Below are 26,337 nucleotides of genomic sequence, written 5' to 3'. Positions count from 1 at the left end.
GATATTGGGAGATGGATTGAGGGTGCCATACCTTTGAAATTATTGTAGCAGACCATTTGAGTCATGAAATGATTGATACAAATTTTGATATAAAGATGGCATCTCAACCTTGTCCTTGTCATTCACTTGAGTCATGAAGAGACCCCCCCCCCATATATATATATATATATATGTATATATATGTGTATATATGTATATATATATATATATATGTATATATGTATGTATTCATTGTAATTGTTTGTTTAATAGACACATGGTCATTCCTCTAAAATAAAAAACCGTGTTCTTCTATGCGACGGTATTTTTCTAACACAGTACATACGTAAGCGCTCATATACACGTGTATATAATCATCCCTATGAACTCATATACGTACACCCTATCCTTATGATCACATTCGAGAGACTGAGCCACCATATCATCTTAAGATTTACTAAATCACTCTAGGCGCCTCGTCGTCGACAAAAATGATTCTTTTCACTAAATGCGCATTGCTGAAAATCCTAAAATAATTTCAAAAATAATACGAGCACAAGATTTAAACCTGGCCGACTAAGAATACCACGCTCCCTCAAGTTGGTTCCCCCGAGAGCATCTCCAACAGTGACTTAAAAAACGTGGGCACAAGGGAAAATTGAATTTTAGCGTGCACTCCAGCGCACGCGAAAGATTCTGACGCGCGGGAAAAGTTTAAGCACGGGAAAAGGCGGCCCGACACGTGTTAGATTTGGCGCATGGTGCTCGGCGCACATTATAAATTCAACGCCTTCTCCACGTGCCTTTCCACCACTACCACACGTGCATCGATTTTGTTACAGTGTCTGCTGGAACCAGATCTCGCCAAATGGGGGCCGGGTAAATGGGCTTGCCCGACAGCCCGCGTGTCTGGCACGACACGGGCCCGGCCCGGCCCGGCACGGGCTAATCGTGCTCGGGCTCGACACGAAGCACGCCTCGGACCGTGCCTGGGCCTGGAGGCTGGGCACGTGGGCCGGCATGACACGACCCGTTTTTTTTATATATATATTTTTTGATTTGTTTAATATATATATATATATACAAAAATATGGCTCAATAGGCCCAAAAATAAACCCATAAGGCTAAAAATATGCGACGCAGCGTGCTAATCGGGCCAACATGCCGACCCGTTTAATAATCGGGTCGTGCCTGGTGTTGAAACAGGCCTCACTATAGCCCATGTCGTCGGCCCGACTTGGTCCTCAAGCAAGCCCATGCATGGCGATGACCCAACACGCATGCACGTCCGCATGCTTGGGAATCGATAACCCAATGCTAACCCACCTCGCACGGTCACTGCCGCTAACTAGCTCCTTAGGGTTTTCTGTTAGACACTGATCATCTACCTGTATAAATACTCATGGTTTAGATTGAATAAAGTGTGCAGATCCAAAACCTCTCTCTCTCAAATCTTACATGGTATTAGTTTTCTTCTGATCCTCTCCTCGCTTCCGCTACCCACCGCCGCGATGGCCTCCCCTCGCTCCTCCCTCGCCGGCGAGGTCAACCCCTTTGCCGTTCTCGAGCCTGCCTCTGCCGCCAGCCTTCGGCTCATCCACATCCAGGATCACGTCCCCGTCGTCCTGGATATCCACACACCCTCCTTCTCCACCTCGCGCACCTACGTCTCGTTGACCTTCCGCGAATTCCAAATTCGGGATCATGTCGACAGATCGGTTGACGCCCGCGCCATGCGCGACGATGCCAACTGGATGAGGGTTGACGCCACTACCATCAAGTGGCTCTATCGCACCGTCAGCAACGAGATCCTCTCGCACGTCATCCGCGACGATGACTCGGCCCTCGGCATTTGGACCTCCATCTGCCAGCTCTTCCTCGACAATCAGCTCCAGCGTCATGTGCTTCTCACGACCGAGTTCTACAGCCTCTCCCAGGAAGGCATGGGGCTCTTCGACTACTGCCTCCGCCTCAAGGTGCTCGCCGACGAGCTCCGCGACGTGGGCGCCCCGGTCTCTGACGCCACCATGCTCACGAACCTGATCCGTGGGCTCGGTTCAGACTACGCCAACGCTGCTTCTAATCTCAACCTTCTCACCGAGCCGACGTTCGCCCGCGCCATCAACTACTTGCGCCTCAAGGAGCGGAGGATGCAGCAGTCCTCTCTGCAGCGAACTCAGGCTGCCCTCGCCGCACGCACTGCCTCCCCCGCGCCTCCCGCGGCTCCTCCCGCAGCGCCTCCTGCGACTGGCACCTCTCTGCCTGGCCACGCCCGCAAGAAAAAGCGGGGCTCTGATGGTCGTCCCCGAGCCGCCGGCCAGGCTCCCGTTGGGCGTCCCTCCACGCCCTCCAGTCCCGCTCCTGCACCCTGGTTCGGGGGCGTCAATCCTTGGACGGGTGTTGTCCACGCGTGGGCCTTGCCGCCGGCGCGCTCACCCCACCCCAGCATCCTCGGCTCACGCCCCACAAGCCACCAGGCCCTGTTGGCTGCATCTCCAACTGGCGGCTACCCCATGCCGCCTCCCAATGCATGGCTGCCCACGCCCCCTGGGCACTGGCTCAGCAACTCCGGCGGGGCGTCCTCCCCCTACGATCCAGCGCTCCTGGCGGCCCTGCATCAGGCTCCCTCGTCGGCCGCCTACTCCGGCAACGACGACTGGTTCATGGACACTGGCGCATCCTCCCACATGGCCTCCCACCCTGGTATCCTCTCCCAGTCTAAACCCTTCCCTACATCTACTCGCATCGTGGTGGGTGATGGTTCCTCTCTCCCCATCACACACCACGGTGATCTCTCTCTCCCCTCATTCTCCCATTAAACTCTATGATGTGCTCGTTTCTCCTCAGCTTATCACTAATCTCATTTCTGTTCGTGCACTCACTCGTCAGAATTTTGTTTTGGTTGAATTTGACCCCTTTGGTTTCTCCATCAAGGACCTGCGGACCAAGACGGTGCTGCTCCGATGTGATAGCCCTGGTGATCTCTATCCGCTCCGGCGTCGCCCTCCTCGCGCGGGCGTCGATATCTGGCATGCCCGCTTGGGGCACCCCGGTGCCTCGACCATGCACCAGCTCCTCCGTAGCAATCTTTTTCAATGTATTAAAAGTGCGCCTCACTCGTGCTCTGCTTGCCGTTTGGGCAAGAGCACTCGCCTTCCTTTTTCTTCTTCTCACATCTCTCGTTTTCCATTTGAATTGTTGCATTGTGATGTATGGTGCTCTCCAATAATAAGCAATTCAGGGTTTCAATACTACTTGGTGCTTCTCGATGATTTCTCGCACTTTGTATGGACTTTTCCGTTGCATCGCAAGTCGGATGTCCTCCCCACGCTCACTTCGTTCTTCGCCTTTGTTCAAACGTAGTTTTCCCGCCCTATACTCGGCCTCCAAACCGACAACGGGCGCGAATTCGACAACCATGGCATCCACTCTTTGCTTTCCGCGCACGGTTCCATCCTCCGCCTTACATGCCCGTATACATCCCAGCAAAATGGGCGTGCCGAACGTGCTCTTCGTACCCTCAACGACGTTGTTCGTGCGCTGCTCCTTCACGCCGCCGTTCCGCCCCGGTTCTGGACCGAGGCTCTCTCCAGCGCCACCCACACCCTCAACCTGCGCCCCTACCGTGCTCGTGGCCAATTCACTCCCGATCACCTCTTCTTTGGTCACCAACCCTCCTACGACAACCTCCGGGTGTTTGGTTGCCTCTGTTATCCTAATCTTCTCGCTACTTCTCCACATAAACTCGCCCCCAGTCTATTCTCTGCGTATTCTTCGGCTACCCCCCCCCCCAATACCAAGGGTTTCCGTTGCTTCGATCCGGCATCTGGGCGAGTTCTCATCTCCAGGTACGTGTACTTTGACGAGTATGTTTTTCCCTTTCAACAGGTCTCCAGCTCGCCTCCACCGCCGTCCGTTACGCCGCGTGCACTACAACGTCCTCCCGTGTTGTTCCTGCCTGCCCCAACGGCTCCCCCACGCGGCGCGCCCCGTGGGCATCGTCGTACTGCTCCAGCTGTGGAGCCGCCCGCACCGGCCTCCCCCGCAACGGGGGAATCGCCGATCCCGGAGGCTTCTCCGCTAGTTGCCCCGGGCGTCTCGGCCCCGTCTCCTGCACCACCGGGCCCCGCTCCTGTCGGCACGACGCCTCCACCACCTGCTGCCCCCGTGCCCAGTACGGGGCCGGCCTCTCCCTCAACTGCCCCACCTGCTGCCCCCGTACACTTCGGAGTGCTTACCCGTGCGCGCGCGGGTGTCCATCGACCCAGCCAGAGGTACTCCTCCAACGAGTACGTCTGCACTGCCACCACGACGGCTCCTTCGCCGCTCCCTGCGTCCGTCCACTCGGCGCTCCGGGACCCTCACTGGCGCGCCGTCATGCAAGACGAGTACGACGCGCTACTGAGGAATCGCACCTGGCAGCTGGGTCGTTCGCGGCTTCCGGCAACGGGCTGGTCTCGACTTGTGACAGCCCAAGTGCAATCTCCCCTCCCCTTTTGTATCCTCCTTGTATGGCAACCTTGGCATGTTGGTGTGATGTGGGGTGAGCCTAACTTTGTGTCATCATTTCATGTGCATCATGCCTTCTTGCATTGCATTCTTTCCCTTTTGTTGTGGTTGTGTTGATGTGGGTGTCCTTGTTGTGATGTGCAAGTGTTGTGTTGATGTCCTTAGTGATTGTTTAGGTGTGGGGGCAACAAGTGCATGTCAAAACCCACATGTTGCTCCATAAGGAGAAAACCCTTCTCTCTCTATGTTAATTTGTGGCAGGTTTAAAAGGCTTTGTTTCTCCATTTAAAAAAATGTTCATCTTTCCCTAAAAAAAATCCTTTTCATTTTGTGGAGGCAACCCCTCTGGTTTCTACTTTACTTTCCTTCTTATCTTATTTAAAAAATCAAAGCCCATTTAAATTAGATGAATATAATTTTGGACTTCTAAAAATGTTCCACTTATTTTTATAAACAGTGGCAACATTTTAAAAGCCCAGTTATATTTTTGTTTCCACCAAAACTATTTTCCTTTAGCCCGTGTGGTTTGATTTTCGCTGTAATGTTTTATTAGGTAGGCCTTCTCAGTGAGAGAGGGAGCACCAGGCCCAGGTGAGTGCAATCAGCCCAGGCCTGGCTGGCGGCAGCTTCTTCCTCCTCGATCATGTCAGCACGTACGAACCCCCTGACCACCATAGATCGTTTCTTCCCTCGATCAGACGGCCCCGAGCGGGTGGTGCGAGATACTTAGCAGCCTCGGACTCTCTGAAACCCTAACCCTCGTCGTTTTCCCCTCCTCCTCTCCCTCCTAGCGCCGTCGGGGCGAGTTCCCGAGCTCCACCGCACCATGGCCGGCTCGGGCAAGTGCCTGATGCGTGGTAGCCCGACGCCCCCTTCTTCCCCCTCCTGGACCAGGAGCTCGCGGGCGCCCATGGAGTTCCATTCCCACGGGCAGCTAGCGCCAAGGACGACGGCCTCGACCTCCTCGGCGGATGGTCCTTCTTCCTCTCCGACGAGTTCTCTGCAGCAGGACGTCGTCGCGCGGCGTGTCTCCCCTCCCGCGAGCCCTCTCTCTGCACCCTGGGTGAGCGCAGCTCTATCCCCCCTTCGTTTCCCTCTCTGCAGTAGGTCGCCGATGTTGCGCGTGGGCGCCGCCCTGTCGGAGTTGCACCGGCAGGATGCGCTAGTTTCCGCAGCTCTGCGTGCATGCGTCTTATAGGCGTAGGTTCCGCGCCTGCTATGTAGTGACGCGAGGGACGTAGCGCATCGCGTGGTTGTGCGTCGTATGCGCCTGCAGGCGAGTGGCTCTGGCGCGCGTCGTCGTCGCCGGCGTCTCCCTGCTCCAGCGACGCCCCATGTTTTCTTTTAGATCTGCTTTGCTCCCTTCTTAGGCAGAATCCCCACGGTAGCGCAGTGGCATCGAGCATGTTTTCGTTCTCAACGTCTCGGGTTCGAGACCCAGCGCCCCCCTTTTATTCTCTACGATTTTTGTTCTCCTGTGCTAGCTAGCAGAGCCTGCATATGTGCATTTCTTCCCTTGTTCTAGCAGTTATACTTCACCATCGTAGTGGCAACCGAGCCACTGCAGCGCCAGTAGGTCGAGGGTTCGAGCCCCTCGCGCGTCCTCTTATTTGGGTTTTTGTTTCAATTTGTTGCGTTGTCTGCACGTGTAGCATAGGTGGGTTACTCCCCTTGTTAGGGCAGTGATCCGAGCCTAGCTCAGTGGTGATTGCCCTGTTGTCTTGCAAGAAGGTAGTGGGTTCGAGTCCCCCTACTCCCATGTTAGTTTTTTCCCTTGTGTTTTTAGTTGCTTGTTGTAGTGTGCCTCTGTCAGTGGGTCCAGAGCCCACATGCCTTACTAGGGGCCCTGGTGAGTATGACCAGTGGGACCCCCTGACGATTATATAATTTTGTTGATTGGTGTTGTGATGTATTTCCATATCTGGATATTTCAGAAGAGGTATATGCCAAATCTGGCATATCAAGAACAACCCCTGTTCTTGTTGTTAGCAGAGTTTGATCTTGTGTAGTTTTTCCTTTGCTGTTTCTGGTGTTTTTCTGCATGCATATATAGGAGTGTAGTATATAGATTTGGGGGAGGAGAACCCAAGGAATCCAATGGAGTTAGTAGTTTCCAGTTTTGGGCAGTCCTGCTGAGGTGTCACTTCATGATGATGTGGCACCTGTTTACCGATGTAGGATGGTTTAAGTGCATCATTAGGGGTTGGGCGTCCATGCATCATATTGGGTATGCATCATGTTGTGCATCGTGTGGTGAATATCTGTGTTGATGTTTGTTTCCGGTTTGCTCCGTCTCAATAGAGTTCCGCAAGCGTGTCGGAATGTGAGGACCCGTCTGACCACATTGGTTCGCCGACTTCACGGAGTTGTTCTTCTTCCAAGTGGGATCTCAGGCAAGATGACCATTTCCCCGGATACCATTACTATCATTGCCATGCTAGTTTTACCGCTTCTATCGATTATGTCTCGTTGCCTACCACATGTTAAATATCAGCCTCTCAACAATGCCATGAAACCTTCAACTTGTTCAACCTAGCAAACCACTGATTGGCTATGCTACTGCTTGCTTAACCATGTTGTTAGCGTTGCTAGTTGCAGGTGTAGTTGCTTCCATGTGAAAACATGAGTTCCTTGTCATATCACCATATTAATGCTATTTAATTTAATGGACCTATATACTTGGTAAAAGGTGGAAGGCTCGGCCTTTCTAGCCTGGTGTTTTGTTCCACCTTTGCCCCCTTAGTTTCGGCTACCGGTGTTATGTTCCATAATTGAGCGCTCCTAACACGATGGGGGTTGTTATGGGGACCCCCTTGATAATTCGTTTTAGATTAAAGCTGGTCTGGCAAGGCCCAACATTGGTACTACATTTTCCCAACATAATAATTTTGTTAATACTGAAAGCATAGGGCGTCATGAACCCGAGGAGTAATTCTACATAATACAGGGAGGGCCAGTGCTGATGGTGCTGGTCCAAAACAGAGCACTGTGCGGGGCCAACCCAGGGAAACTTGGGTGATTTCTATCAGGCCACCGTACGCGTCGCTCATCCATCGTGTCCTGAGAACGAGATACGCGGCTCCTATCGGGATCGTCGACACGCGCGGGTGGCCTTGCTGGATTAGTTTTACCTTTGACGAGATATCTTGTGCATCGGGATTCCGGTGATGCTTTGGGTAATCTCAGAGTTGAGGTTTTCCACTAGGAAATCCGACGAGATCGCGAGCTTCGTGATTGAGGATTTCTATGCGGCTTGTGGTAATTTGTGATGGACTAGTTGGAGCACCCCTGCAGGGTTGAATCTTTCCGAAAGCCGTGCCCGCGGTTATGTGGCAACGTGGAAGCTTTGTTTAACACTGGTTCTAGATAACTTGAAGATAACTTAATTAAAACATGCCAACTAGGTGCGTAACCGTGACTGTCTCTTTCGTGAGTTCTTACTCCGATCGAGGACACGGTGGGGTTATGTCTGACGTAGGTAGGTGCTCAGGATCATTCCTTTGATCACCAGTAGTTCACGTCCGTTATGCGTAGATCTTCCCCCTCTTATTTCTTGTACTCGTAAGTTTAGGCACCAAATATATGCTTATCCGCTGCTGCAACCTCACCACTTAACCTTACCTCACCCATTAAGCTTTGCTAGTCTTGATACCTTTGGAAATGAGATTGCTGAGTCCCATGTGGCTCACAGATTACTACAACACCAGTTGCAGATACAGGTAAAGGTTATTTGACGCGAGCGCGTTGATTGTTCATTTGGAGTTGCTTCTTCTTCTTCTTCTTCTTCATCGATCTAGGATGGGTTCCAGGCCGGCAACCTGGGGTAGCAAGGATGGACGCCGTTCTTCTTTTCTCGTTTGTTTTCGTCCGTAGTCGGACCCTGCTCTTCTTCATGATGAATATGTAATGTACTGATGTGACTCTGATGTAGCTTGTGGCAAGTGTAAGCCAATTCTATTATATATCTCTTCCTTTTAGTACATGTACTTGTAACGATATCCATTCTTGCGACACGACGAGATGCGCTTCTATCCCTGACGAGGCCCTCGTGCCAAATTGAGGATAGGGTCGCATCTTGGGCGTGACACGACTTCACCGAGACTTTCGCCCCCGTCGTGAAGCCGGGCACGAGTCATTGTGTCCTTCAGCTCGCCTACTCGCGCCGCTGGGTCGTCCATCAACTCGACGTCTCCAACGCCTTCTTGCACGGGCACCTGACGGAGCAAGTTTTCTGCCAGCAGCCGGCTGGCTTCGTCGACCCTGCGCGCCCCGACGACGTCTGCCTGCTCTCTCGGTCCCTCTACGGCATCAAGCACGCTCCCTGCGCCTGGTACCAACGCATTACCGCGTTCCTGGTCCGTGTCGGCTTCGTCATCACCAGGTCCGACGCATCGTTGTTCGTCTACCGCCGTGGCACTGACATGGTGTACCTTCTGCTGTACGTCGATGACATTGTCTTGACGGCCTCCACCGACGCTCTCCTCCGTCGCGTCGTCGGTCTCCTTCAATGCGAGTTCGCCCTGAAGGACCTTGGCGCGCTCCATTACTTCCTGGGCGTGGAGGTCACGCGCCGCTCCGATGGCTTCTTCCTCTGCCAGAAGAAGTACGCCCTCGAACTGCTGGACTGCGCCGGCATGATCAACTGTAAGCCAGCATCTACCCCCATCGACACCTCGGGCAAGGTCTTAGGGCAGGCTGGCGTCCCCTTCTCCGATGCCTCCTTCTACCGCAGCATCGTCGGCGCCCTCCAGTACCTGACACTGACGAGGCCCGATCTCGAGTACGCGGTGCAACAAGTCTGCCTCCACAATGCATGCTCCGTGTGACGTTCACCGGACATTGGTGAAGCGCATCTTGAGGTACATCCACGGGTCGCCCTCGCTTGGGCTCTCTCTCTGCGCCTCCTCGTCGCTCGACATCGTCGCCTACTCCGACGCCGACTGGGTCGGCTGCCCCGACACTCGCCGCTCCACCTCTGGCTACTGCATCTACATGGGGCCTTCGCTGGTGTCGTGGTCGTCCAAACGGCAACCCACCGTGTCCCGCTCTAGCGCGGAGGCCGAGTACCCTGCCGTTGCCAATGCGGTTGCCGAGTGCTCGTGGCTGCGTCAGCTCTTAACTGAGCTACAATGCGGCGTCGCCAAAGCCACGGTAGTCTACTGCGACAATGTCTCGGCGGTGTACCTCTCTGCCATCCATCACCGTCGCACCAAGCACATCGAGCTCGACATCCATTTCGTCCGCGAGAAGGTGGCGCTGGGGCATGTCCGTGTTCTTCACGTACCTACGGCTCAACAGTTCGCCGACGTCATGACCAAGGGGCTTCCACCGTCGATGTTTCGGGAATTCCGCTCCGGTCTATGCATCTCCGACAGCGAGGCATCGACTGCGGGCGGGGGGGGGGGGGAGGGGTGGTTTTGGAATAGACCTCACTACAGCCCATGGCGTCGGCCGACTTGGCCCTCAAGCAAGCCCATGCATGGCGATGACCCAGCACGCATGCACGTCCGCATGCCTCGGAATCGATAACCCAGCACTAACCCACCTCGCACGATTGCTGCCGCTGACTACCTCCTTAGGGTTTTCTGTTAGACATCATGGTTTAGATTGAATAAAGTGTGCTGATCCAAAACCTCTCTCTCTCAAATCTTACAGGCCTAGAGGCGCAGCCCACGGGCTGACACGACACGACCCGATTAATAAACGTGCCTGGACGGGCCGTGCCGTGCCAGGCCCGATTACCATGGGCCGTGTCGGGCCGGCTCGTTTGGTCAGGTATGGGGCTCTCACGCGCTATCTTTTACGGCAATCATTGAAGTCAGTGTTTTCCGACGCGCTAAAAATCATTATTTCAATAGACCAAACTGTTTTTTTTAGCATGCATCGGTATTTGCATTGCTCCCATTGCACGGGCAAAGAACGGTAAAAGCTGAATCTTACGAATACGAAGTCCCACCGCAACTTGTACCCGTGACGAGCTGCTGCTGCTAAGGACACGCGCGTGCGCGTACACGCGAACAGCAGTGTCACGAGCACGACCGACGGCCATGGCGAGCGGCGACCCAAAGCCGGACGAAAACTACTCCTCCGATGGCGGCGACACCACCGACGCCGAGTCCTCCGACGAGTCCCCACGTCAGCCGCGGAGCCCCCCCCGCGCCAACCCCATCCTGACGCGCCTCTCCGTGTCGCGGAATCCGAGCCCACTCTCCGCCGCCACCGCGGCGCCTGGGGTCTGCCTCCTCCGCTTCGCCTGGGAGTCGGCCGCCGGTTCCCTCGTCGGAGCCGTCGTTGGATATGGTAACACCGCCGTCCCCTCCACCTCCTCGTTCGGCTCGACACGTCCGTTAGGGTTAGGGCTCTGCGATCTTTGGTCCTGGCTGGCTCCCTTTCTATTTTAGGCCTCTCGTAATTTGATAAGGTTTTTGACTGGCAGGAGATCAGATTTGATTATATTCCATAAGGTTGTGTCTTAAGGTGTTCGTCTAATCTGAGGTGTGCAATTGAGCTCTTAGTACTGATTGTTCACACGGTCTATGGGTAGTGTCATTCATAAGGCATTGATTATGGTTTTTCTTTGTTAGATTCGCAGTATACTGTGCCAGTGTTGAGGACATTTAGGAGATAAGGCTCAATTGCAGCACATGGTGTGTTGTTTGGGTTTCATGCAGCTGATTACAGTTACATATTCAGGATAGTTGAACTTGTAGCAATTTTGTTTAATTTGTGTGACACTGGCACCAAGGATTATGGAGCAGATTATTGATGGATTTTACAGTTAACCGCATAATTATTCCTCGTGAAAAAGCACGTGCTTACTGAGATTGAAACATGTGCGAAGTTTCTCAGAAATGTTGGTAAAACCAAATTGTTTTTGCTCCGTTTACTTGATTCAAGGCCTGACTGCATGCATACGTACCTATCTGGAAGCTGCAGTGTGTGTTTATTCCTTGCAAAAGGATAAAATAAAATTACTTGCTAATGCTGCCAAATGAAAGAAAATGTTACAGAACATGTGCGGGTTTTCTCAGAAAATTTGGTAGAGAACTTTCTTTTGGCTCATACAAACATACTCAACTCGTATGTTTACTGTGTGTTTGTGGTGTGTTCATACAACCTGTTGTGGACTAAGAACTAAAGTAAAAGCAACACACAAAGAGACAATGGAGTTACACACCTAGCTCCGTTCTTGGTTGCTAATCTGTTACCAGTGGTTTGGCACAGAAATAGGTTCAAGCATACGCCTAATTTTAGAATCCAATTTTTGGATTTTGCGTCTCATTGTCATCCAAAGAAGTTTTTGGATGCCCAAAATCCAAAGCATGTCAATTGTCAAATCTGTTTTACCTAGACCTGGTGATTAATTGGTAGATTAGATGCTCCCGACATTGCATTCTCATGCAGGGTCTTTCTTAGTAAAGGAGGCACGTATGGAGCTTCGCGGTGTCTGTTATCATGTTAAGTTGCTCAACATGCATGGGTGATACTTAATCACTGCTCTAATTTTGTATAAAGAAACCAATTGCTGCTTTGTGCACTCCACCACTGACAGTCAGGCTGAGGCAAAGTGAACCAATCACCAACTAAATGCCACCTTAATTTGCGGATAACAAAAATAGCCTATCTGGTTACGTCCATTACCACCTTGAATATAACAATGTAGATCTTTTATGGAATATGGTAGTGGATCTGGTGGTCATGTCAAATCAATTCAATCATTTAATGCTACCTGTAAATTTGAATTGGTTCAGCCTTGTGTGTTCATTGTGCACAATATTTTTGTTTGGTATACGTTATGTCAGGCTGCCCTGCTGTGTGTCATCCTTCTATTCAAAACACAACAATTATCTCTTTGTTATGTTAACTATATCTGGTGATTTTTTAGGAAAAGGTTTGGTTACCACAAAAGGGTTTAAAGGCTCATTTGCTGACGCTGCCTCTTCTGCTAAGGTATGATGATACATATTTCATTAATTGGATACCAATGTTCATTTCGTTTGGAATAGACTTTTCTCTGTTAACCATCACATTGAGAATTTTGTCTGTTGTTCTAGATATTTGCTGTTCTTGCCGGCGTTCAAAGTTTGGTTTCTTGCTCTTTGAGAAAGCTACGTGGAAAAGATGACGGTCTGTCTTTGATGCCCCCTTTAAGATTGTGCTGCTATTCTGCTACCTTTTTTGAAGTACTTAGGGTGTATAAAATGACAAGGATGACCATTGACTTGTGGATCTTTTGTCTACAGTTATTAATGCAGGAGTTGCAGGCTGTTGCACTGGCCTTGCTTTGAGTTTTCCAGGTAAAGTTATAGCAATGCAATTAATAGCTGGAACTATCTAAATTTAACGTTGTTCCTGGATACCTTGCCCAAAGACCATGGTTTTGACATAGTTTAATGTAGTTTAACAGTAAGAGTGAAAATGATTTGCCTGTATTATTCTAGTTGCCTAGTGTAGGTTATTTGGATAAAAAATTTACCTGGTTGGCAACCCCAGTGTTGGCTGCAAACGTGTGCTAGTGTCATGGTGGTTTCTGGACTTGTGATTTGTTTTGAAAGCACGCATAGCCTTTTAGGTCATGGTTAGATATCTGGCATCAGTTGCAAGTTTTATGGCTAAAAAGTTGATCGTTTTGAGTTCTCCATCAGTTGTACACTTGCTTCTGTACTCTCTTGTGGTTTACCGCATATTGCTAATGATTTCCGAATTAGTTTGGTGTTACATGACACATTTTCTTAGTTCTTACAGTTTTGATGTCATAGATTTTTATTTTGTCTCCTTGATTTGCCTTACCCCCTTGGTTCCATTTATGGATGCACAATTGCTGGCATGGATGGTAAAGCACGAACCACAAGTACATGGTTGAACGATACATGATGGTGAGGAAGCCCTCAAACAAAGTAGAAAATAGAAAAAAAAATGGACAACACACATCGGATGGGAAGACACGACGAAGATGAGCAAGAATACAAAAGGGCGTGAAGACAACACCACGCCACAACCAAAGATAAGGCACTCTCAAGAGGGAAATGGCACAATTCATCGCCGTTGCCGACGGAACAAACAAATGTTTTCACTCAGAAACCTGGTAGGGGAAACTGCGACAACATCCTCAAGAGGAAAGTAGCACCCATGGACGCCGTCTCTGCCGGGGACGAAGCGCAGAGCTTTCACCCGGTTGTTACCCTGAGCCACAAAGAAGTAACGAAGTCAACCGCTGCTACGAAGCCGGGATCTCCATGACCAGATCTGCGCACCTTCGCTGCCACAACAGAGAAGACACCAATGCCACCCACCACAACACCTCTCGCCACCCACATGACCAAGAAGCACAACCACCACTGTGCCACCCGTACACCCGTACACCCGTCGAGAGCCTATCGAGTAGCCCGCCACCTGAGGCCACCGCCTCGACATCCCTATCCGAACCTCTCACCGACGGCATAGCATGTGGCCGTCGCCGACCGAAGGGAAGAAGACACCTGCCCTCGGGGTCCCACCACAAGGCCAACGGCCATAGCCGGGCAGCACCGCCGCCATGGCTGCCCAACGAACTGCCCGTCCATGAGGGGGGTGGGATACCCAAACCCTGCACCTCGGCTCGCGCGCCAGCCACCTGCCTGCAAAACCTCTGGACGGATCGGCAGCTAGTGCTCCTTCAAGATTTGGCTCCTCCAGATCTCAATAGGGAGCTGCCCAGGAACCGACACTTTCGGTCTTCGGGCAGCCTCGGCATCGCCGGCCGCATCCTCCTTTAGGACCCCACACTGTCGCCACCCCCACCGTAACCTGCCTAGGGCCACCATCTCACACGCCCTACGTGCCCATAGAGAAAGGCGAAGCCTTGGCAGCTGTCGTGACCGAGCACTGTTGGGCCACCATTGTCGCCAGCCATTGCCGTCTTAGGCACAACAGAAGCCATCGACACGCGCCGCTAGCCTCCGCTGGACGCCATATCTGGGTGGAACATAGGTCGCCGCCATGGCCACCACGAGCATGCCCTATCGCCCAGAAGCCAGCCGTGCCGCCAAAGACACTGAGGGTGTGTTTGGTTGAAGAACCAAGTGGAATGGAATGTAATGGTTCCATCTTTGTGTTTCGTATGAATAATGAGGTGGAATGAAACAGTTACATCTCAGTGTTTGGTTGATGGAATGGAATAATGAGAAATGTTCAGATTAGTGTTTTGCTTTTCTGGCTATATATGCAACATTAATTGTATTTTCGGAATCACTTTATTTAATTTCAAAACAATGTTTTATTTATTTTTTGTTCACCAATAATTTATATTTTGCATCACAATCATGTCAAATAAATAACATCAATAGTCTTACACAATCATATTTTACTAACAAATTTAGAAAGAATCATCAATAAATGGTCCACAACATGCACAAATTTTCTGTAGTTGCAAAAGGCAAGAAAAAGCATGTACAATTTCCATTTAGGTGATTATCACTAGTCTAGCAAACGCACAAGGGAGAGTGGACAATGGAGCAGAGCCTGCTCTTCTGTGGTGTAGCCACCGCCTGCCAATTCCTCATGTTGTGTCGCTCAACAAATCGAGACGTGCAGCGCCTGGCCGCCGCCCAGCATGTGAGGCCGCCACCTGCAACTACCAGCCACAGCCCATGAGCTGCTGCTCCTTCTGCTCCTTCTACTGCCTCCGCTCTGCCCAAGCTGTCCGCTACAGCCGCCGTCCAGCTGCTTGATCGTCACCCAGCTTGTACCTGGCTGCCCGCTGCTGCTGCATGCCATCAGAGGACAGAAGTGGGGGGAGGCTAGGACAGCCGTTGCCGGAGAGGGAGAGGTGGGAGTGCTTTGCCGTCGTCGCGGATCGAGAGAGGGAGAGATGCTGAAACGAGCGTTCCGCTTGGTCGCTCGACAAGGTTGTCAAAATCGTTATTTTGAATCGGATCAGAGCTACGTTGGGGCGAACCTGTGCTCTGGCCCGCCCTGCCTAGCTGAAAAACTGCCTAACTAGCTTGCCAAGTGGCCTGGCCCATCTCTTATGGTTTCTTCTTCAGGTTGGGCCGCCCAAGAAATCCACTGTAGCTCCACCAGTGATCACCAGTGGTAGAATCTTAACTATTAGGATCGTAGAAATGTAGATTCTACTAACCAAAATCGTATAATCAAAGGGGTTAGTTTGGATCATCATTTGTGCTGAGAATACAACTTCTCTCTTTGCTTTTTGTAGGGAGTGGGGCAGGAGTTAATGTTTCTATTTTTGCTCCTGTAGCATAAATAAACTGCTTCATATGTATCGATCACCTCAGTACCATATTTTCTGCTGTCTGTTGCAGGTGCACCGCAAACTCTGATTCAGAGCTGCCTGGCTTTTGGAACTTTCTCGTACATCATAGAAAAGCTCAACAGACAGCAGCCTGCACTTGCGCTACCGTCAGCCGCTGGCCCGAAGAACCTGAAGGCTGGTCCGAGTGTTCTTCCCCCTTTCACGCTTAACATGCCGCACGATGCGATGGAAGGTTTCTCTTCGTTTCAAAACTTTTTGTCAAAGTTCCGAGAAACCTGAACGACCTGGAGGCATGATGGTAGCTTCACCCGTTACATACTTCGATTTCTGTCCATGTAAATGCATCGAGCTGAGTTTTTTGTTTCCAGTTTAGTGTATCACGAAGGATGATCATTCTACCCTGCCTTTGAACAGTTTTTCAAATTACTCTCCAGAAGGAAAGCAGCTTAGCTTGTGTCCAACCTGATGAATAATCGTGTATGACCTGGGCAGCAGATTGCCTGAACCTTTCTGATAGTCCTTTGCTAGCGAATCCTCTTGTATATGACGGGTACTCAATAATGTTTCGTCAGGTCTTAGAATAAGACTAGACTGGTAATTTCCAAGGATTGTCTTTTTATTTAATTATTATTTTTAAGAGTATGTAATTACATATCATTGTTTTAGTTTTGAAATCTCTTAAAAAACTTATATTTAGGAACAGAGGGAGTACATATCATTGTTTTAGTTTTCGACTGTAATAATGGGCGAACAGTCCCTGACGAGGGAAAGTGCGGAATGGCATCCATGCATACATGCAAGTGAAAACAAATGTAGATGATGTAAACATCATTTTCTCAAAATTCAAAATGTCTTATCCCTTAAACGAAAAGCCAAATTAAAAATCTATTTCCATCATTAAATTTGCTGTGACGAGGTCTTTGAAACTAGATTTCATGTCTATATTGATATGTTTTGATGGTATTGATACGTTTCTATGTCTTTTTTTCGGGTCCAAAGTTATTATGTATGAGCTATGTAAGTTATCACGTTTGTGATATATAAATTGTATAGAGGTTAATGAGGCATAAAAAATGGTTCCCCCAATCTTCTTCACACATTCACATGCATGCATACATTAAAGAACAAAAAGATGATGAACTCCAGATCCTTCTAATTTTAAATTTTTTTGTAGCTTAAACAGTAGGTTTGATTCAAAATATATCATCATTAAAATAAATTAGAAAAATCTGTCACAAGACCTTTAAAACTAGATCTCATGTTAATACGTTCCGACAACTTTTTTTAAATAAAAAATTATCAGTTACAAATTAGATAAGTAACTATGGTGTGTATATTATCATGCTGTATACTACTCCTTCCGTCCTAAAATACGATGACTTAGTATAAATATTATGCTAGTTTAGTTATAAATTTGCGATACTTATTTTGAAACGGAGGAGTACATCCGTTCGAGTTTACATGACCCGCTACGATTAGAAGGCCAGGTGCTAGAACTGTTGGTTTGTGAAAAGATTGGTCAAAGCCGCTGCATGCAGCCATGAAAAAACAGTACTTCGTTGCATGCAGGCTATTCATTGGATGCATGTATGTAGGGCAGGATAACCGATGCAATCTTTGAAAAAAATCAATGGGTCACGCATTTGAAAAAGTAAGTGTCTTTGTCTTGCTGTGCTGGTTTTTCGGTTCTATAAACCCCAACGGAGGTAGTACAAAGAAAGTTACGAGGTTGTATTTTTAACAAGAAAAATCTCGGTTTAAAAATTATTATGGTATTTATACGTAAGTTATCAGTTCTGCCCTGCGTAAATTATCATGCTACACAAAAGTTATTGTATACTTTCAACAACTTCCGTTTCCCTAGGTCAAAGTTGAGCCCTATACACACGCATCGTACCTTCATTCACAACATTTTGCAGCAGGGTAGCGCTGGGCAAGTTGAGTGAGTCCATGATTTAAAGTACGAACAGCTGCAAGTCAGAGTACTCATCAAAGGGTGTACAGGGACAATGGCCATAAATAAAGGTATCTGATTTTGTACTCATGTTCTCATGAAAATTTGTTACGCTACAACTTATAAATACGAAGTACTATCTTTTTTTGTCATGGCAAATCATTTACTTTAGAGCAACTTCAATCATCCGTTTGGGTCATTTGGATAGAAAACTTGGCCCAACCGGACGACCCAAACGGCCGAAGCGTCCACATGATATCCGTTTGTTGTCCGTTCCGACCCAAACTAGACACAAAAATGGGCCACAAATGGGTCCGTGACGGACAAAACTGGGCGCTCCCGTCGTCCGCTCCTCCCCTCTCGTGTCTGCCCTGGTCCTATCTATCAGCGACCCGCACTTCCTTCATAACCGCCGCGTCGCATTTCCTCCAAAACTGTAACGACCAAGCCACCGATGCAGGCCGTCGTGGAGCTCACCGACGAGGCCACCGGCGCAGGCCGCCGCGGTACTCACCGGCGAGGCCACCGGCGCAGGATGTAGCATGCGACGTCGTAGATGGCACCCTCGTGAACTTGAGGAAGCCACGCAGGATGAGCAGCTCCTCCTTGTCCGTCCACAGCCGCTGGAACAACCCCCTCGAGTCCTCCGCCGCAGTCGCGACACTCGCCCCTTGCGGGCCTGTGGCGGAGGCGGCGAAACTAGACCGACTGGTTCGAGGAAGGCAGTGGCAGCGGGCACTAGAGGAGGCGGGGGCGGGCAGTCGGGAAGCGGGGCCTCCTGGTCAGCGGCCGGGTGGGAATCGTTGAAGGCGTCGCTGTCGGTGCCCTCCTCATCTTCGTCGGAGGAGCAGGAGGGTGCGGCGGAGGCGGGGTCGTCGGCCATGATGGGAGGGGAAACATGAGGAAAGCGTCGTGCAGGCCATGACCGCGGAGGAGCACGGCGACGCGAGAGGAAAGCCATGTCTTCCACGCCGGCAGCCTCACTTGTCCGCTTTTTGCATCTTGTGTGTTGGATTCGTCCACCGCCCACGTGTGTCTGTCTCATGTTCGCTAGACGGACGGACGACCCAAACGAACAAAATCCAGACAAAACCCGTACCCGCTTGGGTCACCGCGTTGGAATTGCTCTTATGACCCACATATCATAACCATCTTGGTTTCTCAGCAAAATCTTAACAAACATATTTTTCTTTCTTTACTACATGCAAGTTTATGCTCATTTACATGGCAAATCCCATTCAATTTGCATGGCAAATGATTTTTTTGCAACAACACAAACACCATTTTTATTCACAAAGGAGGGGTTCCAATCCTCATGCACTATCCCAGATGAAAAATGCCGTTACAAACTCATGGCAACTTTGTTTGTACTGCCACTACAAATTTTGACCACTACATCTTGTTACACCAACATAATTCTACCAGTCACTTTTTTTGACAGAAAGACCGTAAGGTGGACCCAATAGTATAATGGGTGCAACAAATCTAAACCGCAAGTACCATGTCTTGATCTTTTTTTTTTTTTTTTTTTTTTTTTGCGGAAGACCATATCTTGATCCTTGATGAGTGAGAAGACACCCGGCCCCTTTCCACCACTAGGCTATGCCTTAGTGTGCTTTAAGATTAACATCTTTCCTTGTTATCTCCCTCATGGCAATTTCACACATTTCAGTTAATTCCCATCCATGTGTACTACACATGTGGGTGTTGGGGTGGGGTGAGGTGGGGGGCTGCTATAGTGTGGTGGGAAAATTTATGCTATATTTTCCCTACCAAATCACACTAGTCCCAGTCATTTACTGCAATGTGATGAAGAATATATGCCAATTCTCATGGCAAAAATCTCCTATCGTGCATTTTTTCCTCCGCCCCCTCCCCTGTTTGGTACATGGCAAATCAACTACTTTTTCCACCATGGAAAATCTAGTGGTTTGTATTCTTTCTTATTTTTCACTTGAAATCAGTGGAATTTGAGAGGGCTGGGGACGATACGCTGGCAGGTCATTATCTCGATTGCGTGATCAACCGATTGATACACTCAAATCAAGTGTTATGCGGGCAGATTTCCCATGGCCACTCAAGAGAGGAGGTGAACCGGGGTTGTCTCGGAAGGAGCATGGGGTTCGCATGCCTTTGTTGGGTTCCTCCCTCCAGCGCGAATGACCGTTCGTTCGAATGGCCAGTAGGAGCTGATGTCATGCAACATTGGCGTCCATGATATATAACACAGTGTAGCATTACGATTGCCCTGATACATAGCAGAGTGCCACTTCAATGCACTACGCCATGTCTTGAGTCATATGCCTGGAAGAACACCTCCTCTTTAACCTATTCCAAGATCATGCCAAACCAGAATGAATAGACCGGATGTCCTTGGCACGCTCGTCCATTAGCCACGTATGATGTGTTTGGTAGACTGCCCCATTTTTCGGCCCTTCGCATGTGAGGTATTTAACCAAAAACTACCATATTTCATGAAAACGTGTCCAGTAACTACCGATTTACACATTTGTGCTGAAAATTATCATTTTTTCTAATCTGTTGCTAAAAACTACCAACTATGAAAACTGCTTCATTTACTTCTTCTAAACGCCTTTCTAACATGTTGGGCCACAAGTCAGGTTGAACGTTAACTTTGACCGTTATTACAAATAGAGCCCACACGTCAACCAAGTTCTTCCACCTCTCTCCACCCTCATGTGCATTACATCAAACAGGTTCTGTACATCTTGTCGGAGAGCACGGAGAGCTCGGAGGCCTTCTTGAGCAGCCTCTTCCTACGCTCGAGCTGGCCGGGCGAGCAGCAGGCCGCCGCGCCGACGAGTAGGCAGGCCGTGCTGTCGAGCGAGCAGGCCGTCGCGGCGACGGGCAGGCAGGCCGGCTCGGCGCCGGCGAGCAGGCCGCCGGGGCGCCGGACATACATGCCGCTGCGCCGGCGAGCACGCAGGCCGCCGGGGCGTCGGACAGACATGCCGCTGCGCCGGCGAGCAGGCAGGCCACTTGTCAGGATCGAGAGAAGTTCAGACAGGTTCAGACAGAAGTTCAGTTAGCCAACGGTGGAGATCACTTCCTCGCGTACCGCTTCGTCGTGGCCGTTGGATATTAACTGTAGTAAAACCATTGTCGCTACTGTAGCTTTCCCTTTTCGGTAAAACCCTTTAGCCTATATAAGTTGCCGGGTTGTGGCTAGTTGTTATCGTTAATCTTTGCACTCTTGTCATCGAACAAGCATATACTTCGAATATACTATACATCTGGGATGAACTTTCCCCTTTCTCCACAAGCTATCGTCCAATAGATCGACCGGGTCCTCACACATTGGTAATCAGAGCCAACGATCCTCGGAGTTAGAGGGTCCATGGATGAATTTCTTCGTAAGAGCTAGGATTCCCACCCTTTTCCCACCCTGATTTGAGAGAGAGATCGAGGAGACGCTGGCGGCGGAGTACGGCAAATCGACGGGTTACTGGTGGCGCTGGTGGCGGTGATTTGTTCGGGCATAGGTCCGCAGAGCAGGAGTGGTTGATCAAACTCCCTGTTCGGTTCATAAAATCCCACATCCGAGCACTGATCTGTATGCTTCTACGGGTGGCGAGGAGCGCGGCGGCGGCAGGATCTGAGTTACAGGAAGGGTTGTTGTTCATCAGTGGTAAAATTCCTAACCAGTGACTTAGATCGAGGCGATGGGGTGCAAGGCAGCTCTTGATGAGGCCGATGTGCAAGAAATACTGTCACTACGAGATGACTTCGGTGTTCTGCAAAAGGACAATGCAAGTTTGCGCAGTGATGTATCCAAGTTGCAGGAAGACATGCATTCAATCGATTCCAAACAAGGTGATATATCTAAACATGTTGGCAGTATTGAGAAGGCAGTATTGGATATGAGTAAGCAACTATCAACTATCAGTCAAGCTCTGCAAACTTTGATCCCACCTGCGGGGCAAAATGTGGGAGGAACTAATCTGACAAGCTCTAGTCAGACAACTCGTTCTCCTACTCTGCATCAGGAAGCTGTGCAAGAACAACATCTGAGAAATGAATTTTTGAGAAAACAATTGGAACTTGAAAAGGAAAAAACCAAACAAATGGAAGATATCCAAACACATCATCTGCCACCTCTTAAGGTGCAGAGACAAACTGTCCCTCCTGGTTATGACAATCAACAGAGAACAGAGAATGTGAGTGCTATAGGAACACCTTTGACAACAAGAGATGGTGGTCAGACTCCTCTTTTCAACAAGTTTTATCAAACCAACAGAGACAGACAGATGTGGCAGGGATATTACATGACATATGAACAAGACATGCAAGCTCAGTTCATGAAGTCTTTGACAAAGGGTCCAAAATTACATTTCCCTAGGTTGAGGGAACAGATCCAGTTGGATGGATCAGGCAATGTAACAAGTATTTTCAAATGTCAGCAGCTCCAGAAGAATACAAAGTATCTCTATCTCAGCTATATATCATTGGTGAAGCTAATACATGGTTAAGAAGATCTGGCATCCTCAAGAAATAGTTGACTTGGAAACAATTTTGTGCTGAACTGAACAAGAGATTTTCTGAACAGGGTTCTCATGATTTGACAGAAAAATTTAACTCTGCTAGGCAAGGAAACAACACTGTGTCTGAGTATATGAGACGTCTCAAACGTATCTATAATTTTTGATGGTTTCACGTTGTTATCTTGTCTTCTTTGGTTGTTTTATGTACCTTTTATATCTTTTTTAGGACTAACTTATTAATTCAGTGCCAAGTGCCAGTTCCTGTTTTTTCGGTGTTTTTGACTCTTTTCAGATCTGATTTTGGAACGGAGTCCAAACGGAAGAAAAACCCCGAAATGATTTTTTCCCGAACGGAAGAAGACCAGGGTTTTTTTGGGCCAAGCCATGTGGGCTCCAGGGAGCCCACAAGTCCCCACTCCGCCACCAGGGGGAGGCGGCGGTGGGCACGCTTGTGGCCTCCCTGGCCGCCCCCTGACCTAGGTCTTTGGCCTATAAATTCCCAAATATTCCGCAAAAAATCATGGGAGCCTCGAAAATACTTTTCCGCCGTTGCAAGCTTCCGTTTCCGCGAGATCTCATCTGGAGACCCTTCCCGGCACCCTGCCGGAGGGGACTTTTGTCGGGACCCCGATCCTAAGCCATAGGAATCCAGCCTGTAACACATCGCATCTCTTTGTGGTCTCACGCACGGTTAACTCCACGGCTGCAATAGGTGTCGCTAGCAATCCAATGTCAAAGAACCCGGATCGACATGTCTAGTCATAAATCAAAGTGGCAGTTCCGCACAAGGACAGGCATACATGACCCAACAAAGCAGGTGTCGGTCATCAGCGAACGTAGACGAGTTGTAGCAAGCTACAAGGACTCCATTACGTCGCGTGACATTTCCCCAAAGAGGACAGACACAACAGCTAAGAAGGACACATGCCAGTCAACCAATGTGTCCGGAGCAGTAGCGGACTACCAAGGCTCGTTGGATCACAAAGGGGCATTTCCTTGTAAGGAGTGCTACTAAAGTTCACGACTAGGTATTCGAACCCCATACATATCAAGTATGACACACGTACGCATGGCATACCGATATGTATAGATACATCGATGGCATCACAACATAACCATAAACATACAACCTTTATTCAAGAGGCTCGGAAGAGCCACACACATAATATTACACATTAAGGTCTCTCGACCCATAATAGCAGTCATACAAATACAAGCCAGCGGAAGAGTTATAGACTGTCTGGGTACAGACAGTGCAACTAGAAGGCACATGGCGTGACTATACTACAGAGCCGACGTAGGGCCAGATCGTAGCTGGGACACCAGCTACTCGTCGTCGTCGATGTCTACGAAGAACCCTCCATTAGGGTCATTAGCAACCTCTGCAACATTTATTAAGCAAACATGAGTACGAAGGTACTCATCAAGACTTTAGGAGAACTAACTACTCATGCAAGGTATCAAAAGGTATTGTGGGGTTTCATGCGGGAAGCCAGCATTTGACTCGTGGCTGCACTGAAGTCTGCCCATGTGACCACTGGTTCGGCGGGACGCATAGCTTCAAAATTCTCCCACCACAGATTGGCGGGTCCCTCCAGAAAATACGCCGCAAAGGTCACCTTGTCGGCCTCAGACACATTCGCCGAGCGAATCTTGCGTGAGATGCTGCACAGCCAGTCATCAGCGTCGAGGGGATCGACGGAATGATGAAACTTTGGAGGATTCAGCTTCACAAAGTCATTGAGGGACACTGCAGCATTCCTAGGCTGTCGAGCCGTATTCTGCTCAATACGCTCTAGCAGTCGGTTGGTCTCCCTTTTGTTTCTTTCTGCCTCAAGCATCACTTCTACCAGAGAAGGTGGGTGAGGCAGGTCTTCCTGCGACGCTTGACTACCCTCACCTTGCTCATGAGCAGGGGCACGGTTCAACCTGGTGAACACCATCCTGACAAACAAACTCATAGCTTAGACCAATATCATATCAATACTAGCTATGGATTAAGAATGTACTGAACACACGGAATGCGGAAATGAATATCCGAACAACATGGTAACAAGCAACTGCTATATATACACCATGGTTCATACACACCCTTACATAGTTCAGTACAAACTTACCCGAAGAGCAAACTACTGAAATGGTGGAACTACTCATCAGAGGCTTACAAGCTTCCTATACATTATTTATCTAGGCCTCTGGAATTCATTTCACATTACTACCATACTTCACAAGTCACGCAGGACTATGAACGTACGACTACTACCATACTATCCTTCCGCTCACAGCTCAGGCATCCGCATAGAACATCTCATAGAGATTACCTCCATGACCTGGAAGCTCAACCTGCGGATCAGGAAACACTCTAGCCTGAGACCCCTGGGATCCATAAGGACACGGATGTGGCCTTGGTCCCCTGACTGGTGGTAAGAGGGGTCTCCGAAGAGGTGTGACTCCTCCTATAGCTGGCCAGTCAACGTGAGCCGGAAGATGGGTCCTAACAGGGTTCAGCATCTCCATCTCTCCATACCCTGTCTGGACTACCGGTGCTAGCTGCGTCAAAGCTGTCCACAGACGGGCACGAGTAGCATAAAGCTCCATGCGGAGAGCACGAGCATCGTTGTCTCTGTTCTCTAGCATCTCAACAGTGGTCTGCAGAAGTGGATCCTCCATAGAAGAATCAAAATAGAATCCACTGAGGTATCCCTCTTCACCAGACTGAGAGGCCGGAACATAGCAGAACTCTGAATTCTGCAGCAGTGCATGTCTCGCTCTCATAATAGTCAGCATTGAATAGGCAGCATCTTGTACTCCCATGTCAACGGTGACCCCCAACCCATAGGACCAATGGATTGGCTTCTCCGCTCCAGGGTAGTCTAGGAATACCCTAACAGTGCAGATGTACTGGCTCTGGTTGAAGTCCCGGTACTGTTCCTCCACTGTGTACTCGGGGTACCAGCGGTAACCGCACACCGACATCACCCTGACCAGCATGGCCGTATGACCCGGTACATCAATGCACCTGGTCAGACGTACCACCTGACGGGAAGGACGGCCAGACATCTGTAAATAGAGAGTAATGCAAAAGCATTAGAGCTCTGAATGCAAAATTGGGCAGCATAACGGCTGTAAATGCTCAAAACAAATTTGAGACAACCCAAAATGGAATAGCGTAACCACTCAACTATCAAGTTCAACTCTCTGGTCACCAAACTTACTTCCTGCTTCCTAGGAATAAAAGAAACCCAATATCTCTCGACCCGTAGTCCTATAAGCTACCGATTGGAAACACGAGCCTAGGAGAAGATGAGTAACCTAGTCCTTAATTCCCGCAGAAGAGACGAGGATGACCAGAATAGAATAACTTGAGAAGAGAACAAGAGTCTTACGTTCCCTTCCACAAACAATTCCCTTATATATAACTAAAGCAATTCTAGACTCAACTTTGACCAGTTTGGCTTAGTAATCCTACAGTCAGTCAGGCTCTGATACCAACGCTGTCGGGACCCCGATCCTAAGCCATAGGAATCCAGCCTGTAACACATCGCATCTCTTTGTGGTCTCACGCACGGTTAACTCCACGGCTGCAGCTTTACCTTAGCCGGGACCGTTTGCGTCTTTTGACTCACGTATGCGATAGGTGTCGCTAGCAATCCAATGTCAAAGAACCCGCATCGACATGTCTAGTCATAAATCAAAGTGGCAGTTCCGCACAAGGACGGGCATACATGACCCAACAAAGCAGGTGTCGGTCATCAGCGAACGTAGACGAGTCGTAGCAAGCTACAAGGACTCCATTACGTCGCGTGACATTTCCCCAAAGAGGACGGACACAACAGCTAAGAAGGACACATGCCGGTCAACCAATGTGTCCGGAGCAGTAGCGGACTACCAAGGCTCGTTGGATCACAAAGGGGCATTTCCTTGTAAGGAGTGCTACTAAAGTTCACGACTAGGTATTCGAACCCCATACATATCAAGTATGACACACGTACGCATGGCATACCGATATGTATAGATTCATCGATGGCATCACAACATAACCATAAACATACAACCTTTATTCAAGAGGCTCGGAAGAGCCACACACATAATATTACACATTAAGGTCTCTCGACCCATAATAGCAGTCATACAAATAC

The 26,337-nt window shown here is 49.4% G+C and overlaps 1 protein-coding gene and 1 long non-coding RNA gene across 2 annotated transcripts; both read left to right on the top strand.

The window, feature by feature from the left end:
• The first annotated feature begins 10,451 nt into the window (after positions 1-10,451).
• On the top strand, positions 10,452-16,347 carry LOC123395516 (mitochondrial import inner membrane translocase subunit TIM22-3-like). Its single transcript, XM_045090517.1, has 5 exons — positions 10,452-10,788; positions 12,374-12,438; positions 12,543-12,615; positions 12,732-12,785; positions 15,792-16,347. The coding sequence occupies exons 1-5, from the start codon at positions 10,536-10,538 to the stop codon at positions 16,019-16,021; spliced, it is 675 nt and encodes a 224-aa protein (XP_044946452.1). The 5' UTR covers positions 10,452-10,535; the 3' UTR covers positions 16,022-16,347.
• LOC123395517 lies at positions 10,795-11,260 on the top strand. The gene is made up of 2 exons (XR_006609782.1): positions 10,795-10,983; positions 11,073-11,260. It is a non-coding gene; the product is annotated as an uncharacterized LOC123395517 (long non-coding RNA).
• Positions 16,348-26,337: the final 9,990 nt, after the last annotated feature.

The sequence above is a fragment of the Hordeum vulgare genome, chromosome 5H, assembly GCF_904849725.1.
Source record: "Hordeum vulgare subsp. vulgare chromosome 5H, MorexV3_pseudomolecules_assembly, whole genome shotgun sequence".
Taxonomy (NCBI): domain Eukaryota; kingdom Viridiplantae; phylum Streptophyta; class Magnoliopsida; order Poales; family Poaceae; genus Hordeum; species Hordeum vulgare.
Note: the sequence above shows the minus strand (reverse complement) of the source record. Positions and strands in the feature narration are given on the sequence as shown.

Bases quoted from the DNA above. Each gene is read 5' to 3' on its own strand.
- LOC123395516 (XM_045090517.1), top strand. From the start codon at position 10,536: ATGGCGAGCGGCGACCCAAAGCCGGACGAAAACTACTCCTCCGATGGC. The intron at 10,789-12,373 runs GTAACACCGCCG...GTGATTTTTTAG, and splicing joins CGGAGCCGTCGTTGGATATG to GAAAAGGTTTGGTTACCACA. The intron at 12,786-15,791 runs GTAAAGTTATAG...TGTCTGTTGCAG, and splicing joins CCTTGCTTTGAGTTTTCCAG to GTGCACCGCAAACTCTGATT.